This window comes from Acanthopagrus latus, chromosome 5, assembly GCF_904848185.1.
Source record: "Acanthopagrus latus isolate v.2019 chromosome 5, fAcaLat1.1, whole genome shotgun sequence".
NCBI lineage: Eukaryota > Metazoa > Chordata > Actinopteri > Spariformes > Sparidae > Acanthopagrus > Acanthopagrus latus.
This window is the reverse complement of record NC_051043.1, coordinates 12,580,101-12,592,356: the sequence shown is the minus strand read 5'-3', so window position 1 is coordinate 12,592,356 and position 12,256 is coordinate 12,580,101. Positions and strand designations below refer to the sequence as shown.

At 39.9% G+C, this 12,256-nt stretch overlaps 1 protein-coding gene across 13 annotated transcripts in view; it reads left to right on the top strand.

The window, feature by feature from the left end:
- arvcfb (ARVCF delta catenin family member b) overlaps nt 1-12,256 on the top strand; it is a 214,569-nt gene extending 202,313 nt beyond the window's left edge. For 10 of the 13 annotated variants that reach the window (XM_037097261.1, XM_037097254.1, XM_037097255.1 and 7 more), the window contains 4 exons: nt 1,383-1,436; nt 3,121-3,212; nt 5,292-5,404; nt 9,167-12,256. In XM_037097261.1, the coding sequence (XP_036953156.1) occupies nt 1,383-1,436; nt 3,121-3,212; nt 5,292-5,393 (248 nt within the window). In that variant the 3' untranslated portion in view covers nt 5,394-5,404; nt 9,167-12,256. The remainder of the gene's footprint in view (nt 1-1,382; nt 1,437-3,120; nt 3,213-5,291; nt 5,405-9,166) is intronic. The other 3 variants (XM_037097262.1, XM_037097260.1, XM_037097263.1) reach the window with 3 other exon arrangements.

Below are 12,256 nucleotides of genomic sequence, written 5' to 3'. Positions count from 1 at the left end.
TTCTTTAATTCACTGGAGTCTGATGAACACATGGGGGTCCAGTGGCTAATTAGAAGATAAGGCTGGTGATATTCAAGACTCTTGTAATTGTCAACAATTCCCCTGAAAAGAGCAATACCAAAGTGCTTCACTTTGTCTCTTAATAATTTAATCACTCAATTTTTTTTAAATTTTTTTAAAAAATATTTTGATCTAGTAAGCCTAACCCCGTTCATTGGTCCCTACTAACGATATCATGAATGTTGATGTGCATGTTTTTTCAAAAAAAGATTTGAGAATTTCCTAAAAGAAGCTGGGCTTTGTCATTTTTAAGCACCTGTTACTTAAAATAAAGTAGTCAGTGCATTTTGGGGGGACTATTTTCAGCAAAGGACTAAAACACATTTGATGCCCTGTGAGTATTTTCAGCAGCAGGATGGTCTATATGGGATTAACTCAAATCAAACTGCAGTTCCCATTTTCATAGTGAGCTTGTGCCACATAGCCAATACTTATTAGCAGGATCGACTGATTGGTAGTGTTGTTGTTTTTTTCATGGGAGAAATTTACGAATATCACCACACTTATCCTGCATAAAACTGTTTAGTTACTGTAAAAGTCTCACTTGTATAGTCCTCAAAGCGGGTTTAAACTTAAACTAACAGCTTGAAAACAGCGTGTGATCATGTGTTTCCACTTTGCTGAGGTCATGTCTGTTCCTCTTCATGGCTATATCGCAGCATTGTGCCTGCCACATTACTACTCTCATCCTCTGTGTGGTGAAGCTGTGGTGTGTTAAATGTCTCAAGAATTCGTAGGGGTAAAAAATAAATAAAGCACATAAAGTGAGAATGGAGCTTTGAACTGTGTACTGCCGCTGTTGAACCGAAACCTTCAACTCTCAAGAAGTAAGTTTTGACAGAATATAAAGGAGTGACCTCATTCTAGATGCTGGACTCCTTTTAATTTCTCTCGTGGGTTTTAATTGATGTAATAGGGTCAGAGATAATGACAATTTGCCCAACGTTAAGTAAGTGTGTATAGCTGCATCCACAAGGAAAAAAACTGGGTCTTCTGTAACAGCAGCAGTATGCAGTCTGTGGGGGAGGGTGTGGGACCTGGCAGTACATCGGCCCAACAACAAACATCTTTTTGACAGAGGAGTCAATAGCACAGCAGCAGTTAAATGTCCTAATTTTTGGCCTTGTGCCCCATTTTTTTTTTTTTTTTTGCATCCATACATGCACATGAACGCGGCGCTCATGCCTCCTGCCCACTCTCAGTTTGCATTATTCAATCACTGGCCGAGAACCATTACTCTGCAAAGCAGCAGCATTTTGGCACAATGACTCAGTTTGTGTGTGTGCCTTCTTTTGTACAAACGGCATATAAATGCTTTTCAGGCACCAGGAAATGTGGCAGTGGTGATATGATACCTATGGATGAGCTGGGTCCAGGTAAGAGCCAGACTGCATGATCGTCCTCAGCCAAAGAAGAGCTAGCTCTCCTCTAATCTCTCTCCAGTGTCCAACAGTGTCCTCTCTGATTCGGCTTCTCTTTTAACAGTAATTCACGCGTTGCCAACATGTTATTTTTAATCAGAAAATTCAAACCCCTGAACACTCTGATCTTGGCGCGATGGCTTCGGACCAGACTTCAGACTTGATGCTCTTTGATGCTGTATGCAAGACCCCTCTCTTAAAAGATGTTTGTGCAAAGCTGGGCATTCATTAGAAGCTCCAAACCAAAAGATGTGGGTGGTTCTCCACTTAAATTGATACGCTCTTAATGGTATAGGGCACATTTCCACTCCTGTTCTACTGTTCAAAGCAACTAATTCCTGCTGGTGTTAAAGATGTAGAACTACAACTTTGAAGGTCTTTCCTTTATATCATGAAATCAAGAATTTTTGTGACTCTGTGGGGTAATAGTCAGAAAAAGAGCTCTGGACATGAAGAACAAATCTTTAAGTGGTATAGTGTATGTAATGCAGGTTTTCCTCCCAGCCTCTGGGGCCATACTTGTCAAATGTGTAACAATCACTCCTGTTAAGTAAAATGTACGATGGCGTATTTGAACTTGTGTGCAGTCATGGTTTTAAATATTTCCCAGCAAAAGTTGTTTATGTGCAGGCTTAATGTGTGCAATTTATCAGAGCAAAAAGTTAAATATCCTAAATCCCATGATGATATATACCAATATGACGTTAACATAGTTGGCTGTAAGTAGATTCTAGAGGCATGTTGTGCAGCTTAAACAACAAAGGCACAGTGCAGTTTGAAATATAGTTAGCTGTGATCCTTTTTTCAAACAAGGTTTATCCAGTCCATTGTTTGACAGTGCCAATATAAGCACTGCATTTTGCATATACTGTGAACAGGTAGCAGTAGTAGTGCACACCGCAGTTAGGGTTAAACTGTTTGTGTAATCTGACCCAGTGTTGAGATTTAGACTGAAACAACGTGATTATGTCTCTACAGCTCTGCTGCTGTCAACTACAAACAGCCATTAGTGAATTAATGTATCAATAGATAAGTAACCCTATGATTTATATGAATGCACTTCACACTAAGTGGCAGAAATAATGAATGAATCTGCACATTAGGAGCTGTATGAGTGATCAAAGTTTGATTCATTAATGCTGAACTGGTTCATTGTAATAGACCCAAATAATTATTGTTGCAAAGCTATATTTTCCATTCCGCTGTGAGACTGAGGGGCCCACAGTTTTTTTGCGGTGATGGCATGTACTTTCTGTTGCATCTCACACAAGCAGTCAAAAATCAGCCGATAGCTGGCGCCCTGGTGACTCGGTTGGTGGAGCGTGCAGGGTTCTCTGTGAAAGTGCATATTTACACTAAGCTACAGGGACAGGGTCAAATACCACCTGCACTCGATACTTCATCTGGTTTGGTGGTAAATAATTTAGGTGCCAGAGAGTGTAGACAAGCACAAGCTAAAAGTGTGCTGTTTAGTCTACTTTCCTGTGTCAAACAACTTTCCAGCAAGCGTTCCAGTGCTCAAACCCTCTCAGCCTGTCACTCCACACGGGTTAAGACAACGCTATAATGATCTGTCATCTTTTTTATTTAATCAAGGATGGAGAGGAATTAACAGACCTTTGTTCTCTGACCTCATTAGATGGTTACTCCACCATTGACCAGAGGGACAAAGACTGCAAATACAAGGCAGGCGACGGCTCAGTGGACCTGACAGAACGGGAGCCATTAAAGGTACGGTCAGACCTCCCCCGGTCTCCTGGGGGACAAGGGCATGGAGGATGAAATAATGATGTCTCATTGAAATGTTATCACATGTCTTCTCTCTCTCTCTCTCTCTCTCTCTCTCTCTCTCTCTCTCTCTCTCTCTCTCTCTCTCTCTCTCTCTCTCCCTCTCTCTTTGTGTTTTCTGTGGTGGTCCTCATTAGAAGCTCTTAATCCTATCGATTCTTTAAAGAGGCTGCAAGTTGTCGTTCTCTGCGATTGTTGCCCGCCGCAGCTCAGTGCTGTGGACGGCCTCAGATCTGCAAGCCACCAGCTAATTGAGTGTAAGCTTCTGGTGTCTGTAAAGTAATTAATCTGGGACTGATTAAAAGAACTGCCAAATAAACGCTCCTCGTGGAGACGACCCTCGCCTTGGCAATGAACAGGCTTGCCGCGTTGTCAAGTGGTCGGCTGCTGATTATACAGCTGCTTCTCAATGCAGCGAAAACTTTGTTTATTGTTGAGCTGATTGGCAATCCAGCTTCAAAGAGGAGTCACAAGATAATGGCCTCAGAGGCTGTCTGACATGTTTCAGATAACTCCCAAGTTTATTTTTGATCTTCTTTGCTGCCAGATAAATAGCATGTCCCCCGTGGGACTGTGTAACGAATGCAAATCGAGAGGCAATTAAAAAGGTGTGTGGTCATATTTCTGCCTTTCCAAGTACCTCAAAAGTCACATCAAGAGATGTATTTGCAAGAGGAGCGCTATGTTATTTATTTCTTCAGAAGTTACATAGTCTTGCTTTAAATTTTCAAGTGTCGGGTATCTTCATTTCTTTGTGTTGTGGCGCATCTATCAGTGCATATCTGCACAGAAACTGCAGGACTGTAACTTAGATATTTATCCAAGATGCCTGTCCTTCTCTAAAGTCATCCATGTGTAAGCATTTTCTTCTCACTGTAGATTGATAATATTTTTGTGTTATAGCAGTGGCAGTTTATGTAATGAGCAACAGTTGTCTACCTTACCCTTTAGGAGTCAAAGCAACCGACATGGTTAGTAGATTATCAGAACATAAATCCGACTCTTACTTACATTTTTCCAGTTCCCTTTGCAGAATTTATTTTATTCTATGCTAAAAGTGACACTGCTGATTTGTTTTGTTTAAAGGGGAAATTTATCACAGGCTGAGAAGCAATGTTTCATTATCAGCCACCAGTTGAATGTTTGAAATTTGATGCACAACTGACCTATGATTTGTCAGAAATGGGCTCTCTTGCAGCTTTTAACAGTCACTCTGGAGTGCACTTCTATGATTCTAGGATTTTCATTGTAACTTAAGTCTTTTCTACATTGACATTATGTCAATATGTGTTGAGAAACTAATTAAAATGGCATCAAAGACTGGCCTCAAGTTCCGAGATGAGAACAAAGTGTGCTTTTTAAGAATTACTGCAACTCTATTTTGAAAGAACTTCCTCTGTGTGCACAGCCTGTGAATAAACCAGACATCAGAACAATTTTGCACAAGAGGATTTTACTCTTCAGGGTGTCCATTTGTAAAACCTGAATGAAACATCCCTCGTAACACAACCTTATCACATTAACTTCGACAGCTATATTTATAGCATATACTGTATCAGCTCACTGACCTCAAACTAGATCCATTTGGATTATACTCTTCATGATATTTACAGTAGGTGAATTGCTAAAACAGAACTGAAGTTGTACAGTCACTTTTTGAAAAGACCGATTCACAATTAAAAGTCACGTTTGTCGACAGGCCTTCTAGTGTCTTCAAAGTCTGCTGTCTATTCTTCCCAGAGGTGTTCTGCCTGCCTTTGAATGCACCTTGGCTGTTGAAACTGCTCTCTCCCTCTTTCATTTGCATGGTTTGGTTTGCTCTTTTTGTAACCTCTCTGACTTCTTTCCAAGCTTTCCTCAAGGCAGGGAACTAACACTGGCTTCTCTGATCCTGGATGCATGTGTGTGTGTGTGTGTGTGTGTGTGCGCGCATGTGTGTGCGAATGTATTTGTGAAATGTATTGACCTCTTTATGTTTTTGCTGTGTTTTGTTTTCTTTAACCCGTCCTCCTGTGGCCACAGAATGACACAAATAGGAAACACTATATCAGGAGTAACAGGCCTGCGGTCAGTCTGGTGGACGCTTGTGATGTTAAGCCCCAGCCTGTTGACTCCTGGGTCTAAATGCATGCATGGTAGGTCTGAAAAATAAAAGCACAACAGAAATAACGACCTTCACCTTTTGTGTTGGATGGTGTCCTATTCATTCCCGTGTTTGTGCAACGTTTCCGCCTGTGTTCCTGTCACCCTCACACTGTATCATGTAGACCTGCTGTCACCCTGCACCCAGAGCAGTCAGCTGGAGAAGTCACCTTGTTATTTTCATTCAAATTCACGTTGCTTGCAGCTCAATTTGGGTTTATAAGAACTTGGATTTTTATGTAGAATTTCATAAATTCATACATTGTGTTTGACTTCTTCATATTTATTCTGGCTATTATGTTACACATACTTATATGTGTAGATTGAGGATGTGTAGATGGATGCTCCAAAAAAAATAATTACAAGATAAATCTGAAATGGGAAAATTTCTCAAATACACTGATAACAGTAACAGGGCCAGCAAACCTATCAAGCTTTTATTTTGTCACATGTTAAAGCAGTTAACTTAACTTACACATAGCAAGTATTTATTAGCCTTTTTTAAAGACCAAATTCAAAAGAGCAAAAGTGTCAGGAATAGTGTGTGTTTACCATCTAAGGTTAGTTTCCCACTACAGTTGGTTTACAACTAGTTTATCTACTGTATGTTATTAAGGCCAGTCCTGGATGCTATCAGAGTGTAGGCTGACGTTGGCAGCTCTGTCCTGCTCTTCGTTGTATCCAATTGAGCCCATCTTAATGTCACGTTTGCCAGACACATTGGTTGGTTTCCTAAAAGCTTGTAACGCTAGAAGGTTTGAAAATACTATACACCAGCTATGCACATTATGCAGCAAATCAGGATTACATTGCAAGGAAATGACATACATTGTCCTCATCATTATTGTGATGCTATAACTAACTAGCTCTACACCACAAAAGAAAACATGCTGATTTATTGCCATGTCGTCTACATGGATCATCAACTGCTGAGGGCGCTAACTGTGTTCTTGGCTCTGTTTTACAAGATTCTCATTTAAAACCAATTCTAATTTTACCACTCAGGGTGATCGACGCGCTGTTGTTACAGAGATAAATGTCACATCACTCTGTAAGACACATATAAAGTTAGCAGGCTTTCGTCTCCGTTTACAATTCAGATCCACCTGTCTGTTGGAAATGTACGACGTGCTTGACTCACTGCTTCCCCTGACAGCCTTTGTTGAAATTGGTGGCAAATGATGAAGCAGAATCATTCTTCTGCAACTTCAGATGGATTGTCTGGGGGCTCAGATATCCCTTAATGAAACACAGTAGGGAGAAAGAGAAAGATATGCACACACGCACATAGAATCTCTTCACTGCCCACATGCAGTGTAGATACCATTGCTTTGGTCAATTCAAGATGACTGCAGATAAATAATTCATGTGAAATGATAATTTGATGATGGAAGCCAACACATAAAAATGTGCGCAGACACTAATTTCGCACATAATCGACTCGCACATAAGACGTCCAAGGCAGAGATGTAATGAAGGGTGAGCACTTCATTTACATACATTTTGAGGTCTGAAGCAGTTGATTTGAAAATGTTGTCTGGTAATTCCATGGTATAAATGATTACCAAGTGGCTATTTATGCCATTCAGATTATCATTATCCCATGTAAGATAGGGAAAGAAAGAATTTCAGCTTCCCTCTGTGGTGAGGGAATAAAGTGTATTTGAGCAGAACATTTGAGTAAATGGAGCTTCAGCTGAAACCATCAATATCTAATGAAGACTTTCTGCTGAAACTGTTGTTTTTCCCCGTTAGGAATACTTTATTAGAGCATCCCCCTGCATCCAAGAGTAGCTGTAGTGTGTATTTGCTCATGTCCATGCACCTTGGCTGCAAGGCAACAGCTTGTTAAACAAGTCACAAGGAAAGAAGTCTAAATTATTAATGTCCTTGAACCTGTACACATTTTATTTGCAGTGCATTCGTGGGTGTTTGACCCACTATTTAATGTCCCTTGCATGACTTTGTAAAGCTGCAAGCTGATCTGGGTGAGCTTCAGTAGTTTCATTAATCCATCGGGAGCATAGATCTCCTCCTGCCTCCTCCTCACTGCTGTTGTCCTTTCCTGTGCCAGAGGCCTCTTGTCAGACCTCACTGTTCTTCTCTTCCTCATCTTCTGATCTTAGTCTTCTTAGCCAGCGGTCATCCACTCAATTCTTTCATCTCCATCCATTGCATTATCATAGGAAATACATTGTTTGGACTCTAGAGAGATGTAGTATGATTTGTGGTACTCATTGTTATTGTTGTTATTTAGCCACTTATTTTTTTGGATAATGTTGCAGGTAATATCATCAGGTGAGTAAATTTCACTTCATTTAGCACACGCAGGATTTTATCCAGCACATTAAGCACCTGTTTCGCTGTCTCTCGCCTCCATTTGCCATCTGGAATGTTATGATTGAAGCATTTGTTGATGGTGATGTGTTCTGTCAGGTACCATGATAATGCCAAATGATTGTCTCGCATTCTGAAATCACATTTGGAGAGTTTCATTCTAAATTCTCATTCAGTGATGGCAAAATGTGGCTCCTGCTCTAAAAACATACAATTTAGTATGACATGTTTCAGGTGTTCAAGGTTGATAATGTTTTTGTTTGTTTGTTTGTTTGTTTGTTTTTTGTATTGTCAGCAAATCCAATGAAAAGACCAAAACCAAACCCTCCTGAGGCAAAGGTTTGACTTATAGCTCACCAGTTATGTTTTAATCTTCACCTGTAAAAGAGTCCAAATGATCAGTTTTTATAGTTTAAGCAGATGAGGTTCTACACATAAATTCAGTTGTATATCAAGTGCAGCCTACCTCAGCCATCTCGAGGTGGAGGTGCTGCAGAACAGTGACTCTAGTTTATGTTGTTATGCTGTTTTTAACACTGCATTTAATTAGGATGGCCACTTGAGGGCAGCCCAACAAGCTGTAAAATGAACACATGACATTTTTTAAATGGCTGTGCACCACAAGCTGCCCACTGTGGCCAAGGTTGTGTAGGAACACCAAGACTGAACCAAAACACTTAAGTTGCCAAAAAACAAAACCATGAGCTGAAAGTGGCTAAAATGCTTCATAAAACTACAAACAACCCCTAACATTACACAGTCATTTTCTCCCTTTGTTAATATAAAAATATTGATTAGTTAAGTGTTACAGATGTACATTGTCAGTAGTAATGACTTGGGGCTGATGGTGTGTTTCATTTGAACTGGAAAGTCGGGATTTCTGATTTCCCAGTCAGAGATTTGGACTGGATCACGCCCTGAATGAACATAACAGACTTGGATAGTGAGAAAAAATGCACCAACCTCCATCTCAAAATCTAAGATGGCTGCTCAGCACATCAACAATAGTGAAAACTGAAGTCCTGTACAATATATATCCATAGAGCATTTGCATGTGCAAAATATTGCATATTGCGTTGTTATCAACTGGTATTGCTAGCATAGGCTAACCTAGCAAGAATGGGATTCGTGACTTGTTGTACTTCACCAAGGTCAATGGAACACACACAGTCAGGGCAGGGAAATCTTGAAGGGAAGTACTAAGAGACGGGCTAACACATGGTTATGGTCTTCTATGGAATTTGTTGACAGTAACACAGAACATTAGAATAAGTAATGCCATATTATCCTTTGTATTGCTGAAAGTATTTATTTGTCTAATATATGTAGCAATTTGGACTGAAACTCTTCATGTATTATCTTTTCAAACTGTATGTGTGGTTCTTCTAATGTTTTTCTCTCTTGTCCACATGCTTCAGGCTTAAAATAACAACAGTGCGACACCCCAGCTAGAGGAGGATCTCTCATATCACCACTGCCATTTCACATGGAGCTCTTCTTTGGAGTTGGACTTTGTACAGAAAAGAGGATTTTAAAAAAAAATGATCACAACAGCGACTACCCAGCAGCAGCCAGCATTCTCATGCTTTTCAGAAAAAAAAAAGAAAAAAAGAATAAAAAGTGACTACTTCTACTACTTTCACATATCCACATTCCCACTGGACATCATGTGAATTTCACAGTGTTGACTCTTGTTGAGCTCAGTGACAAGAAACTGACAGAGGCCGGTGCTGGTGAAGGACGGGACGTTTGAAGGGCGGACAAGGTGTTGTGAAGGAAGTGAAAGGAAAAGGAATGTGTGTTGGAAGGAAACCTGTAGGAGAAGAAGTTTTCACATCTGGAAGGAGCTCAAGCCTCAATTTCATGGGTTTTGGGGAATTTTACTTTCAGTTTGTTGTCAAGCTCTGGTATTTTGATGTGAACAGGTATGGACTGGTGTGTTTGAAGGTTGGTGAATGTTTGTTTTCAGATTGGTGGCGCGGACACAAGAAAGAAAAAGTAAGAGAAAAGAAACGGGGCCTGAGAAGAGCTGTAGCATAGTGGATAAACATGAACCTCCCAGCAGCCCGCTCTCATAGACTTACAATCCATTTGGTTCACTGTGTTTTTTCAAAAAAAAAAAGAGAGAAAAAAAAATGGAACAAGTGCACTGAGATGCTTTGAAATCAAAAGTGATTAACAGATGATTGATGTGCATTTTATAAAGTTGAGGATTCTGCAAGTTGTGGTCTGGGGTAAGGAAAGTGACATGGTGTGTTCATCAGATCGAGCGACAGTCTCGCCATGAAAGTAAGCTAAGAAGGCAACGTTCTGTTTCATCGTGGTCAACATGTATAGGACGAGCTGAGTGGCGTTTGACCCTCACTCGCGGAGCTGTGGTTACATGTGTGACCACTCAGGTTGTATAACGATGCAGATTCATGAGTTTCCTGGCTGGTTGCTCTTTGTCAATGATGTGTATTAAAGAGGATATAAGGCATTCTGTTTATAAATTTGTGTTTTTGAAAAAGCGAGGGAGAGGATTGTTCTCTTGTTGAAAGGATAGATCTAAAAGCATTTTTTTTTTATTTTGGTTGGGTTTTATATAAATGTATATTAGGGTCAAAAGGAAAAAAAATGGAAAAATGAACGAAAAAACAACAAAAAATTACCGACTTCTTAGTTGTATATTAATATCACATTGTTTGGAAAGCACATCTCATTTGATAAAGGCTCACCATGTTTGTAAACAAGAAATAACCACGTAACTTAAATGTGTGTCAAATATTGTCAAGTTACGCCGACGATCATCTATTTATATTTTGTATTTGTCAAAAAAAGTTACAGAAAAGAGTTTATCTGCAGTGTTCTTTCTAAAGACGATTAATTATATGTGGTCTGACAGCCCCTGCATCTTCGAAAGAGACACTGTGGAGGGGTCAGAGGTCAGGCCGAGGTAATGGGATAGACAAGAGACAGCGGTGTTGATAAAAGTCCTTTCATTTTTCTTCCCAATGCATTCATACCGAGTTACCGCCAACCCTCGACACTCCGTCACCGGCGCATCTTAAAGAGAAATATTCAGTCGTGAGCATGAAGAAAAATTGTACAGATGTTTATATTCTATTCTTTCCAAGTGCCAGTTTTTTTGTGGTTGTCATTTGGATATTAACTAATCCATTCATGTGCAGGAAGAGAATACAGGTGGATGAGTGAATCTGGATGTTTCAGACAAAAACAAAAGTTGCATCACACTGTAAAAAACAAAACATCAAGTTTGGTCACATAGTATATATTTTTACAACGTTTTAGAGTGGATGTGATGTAGAAAAGCAGAGAGATACAGAATCATATTGCCATTTTTCTCTTGCTTGGTGAGACTGCAGACAAAATCCAGATACGGCGATCACGTCTCGTCTCCAGCACTTGTCTGCCTCCTGACTCCCTGCGGTCAGGAGACGGGAAGAGAATCTAATCAAGTTGGTGTCACTCATGCGTCATCAAAGGCGAACGGCATGTGCCTGCATTGAAGTCTGATTTTTCTTTGTGACGTATGTGACTTTATAAAGCTTGCATATTTTACACAGTGTTTACAAAGATGTACGTTGTGGTAAAAATCAATAAACTACAAAAAAAAAACAAAAAAAAACAATACTGTATAAACTTTAATTTCAGAGGTTAAAAAAAGAGTTATAACAATACCCAGCATCCCTTTTGTGTGTCCTCAGAAGTGTGTGCTTTCATTGGACAATACCGAACCCTTGCAACAAAGACCCATACGACTATTCCTAACTGCATTCCTCTGCAGTGCCACAACCAAAGGATCTGGAGTTGTATTTACATGCGTTCATAAAAGGGTTTTTTTGGGTTTTTGTGGATGTGCAGTGTGCATTTACAAAATAAAGAGCCAAGCAACTGTGCTGTAAAGTCAATGCAGGACACGGACACACGTCAAATCAAACAAACCTACCTGTGTAGATATGACCGATTCAAGACCGTCAAAATAAAGTAACTGTAACACTCAGTAGCAGATGTGTTTGTACCTATCATGTGCCTTAACCTTTTCCATGGTAGATAAAGATAAGTGTGTTTTATATAACTTTATTCCTCCCTATTCGACTGTCATCTGTTCATCCTGTCTGTTCACCCCCCCCCCCTCCTGTGTCACCCTCCCTTCCTTCTTCCCAGCTCACTCATTCATTCATCCTGCATCCCCACCCAGGCCCACTGTCTCCTCCCAACCCCAAGTAGTTTAGACTGTTGGTGGGTTTCTGCCTTGTATTACGTTGTATTATAAACTTTTAAAAAAAGAGATAGAGTCATTCAAAAACATGGTTTTGATTTCCTAGAAGAGTAAAGTTGTTAATGCTTTCGTAGCGAGCAGAAGCGATGCCACAGTGACAGAATGTATTATGTTGATTTTACTAATACCCAGAGGCAAATATTACGCTTGTTAAACATAACGGAAAAATACTGGTTTGTAGAGTATAAATTTGGTGTGTTTTCAATAAATCATGCCTGGAAAGAAA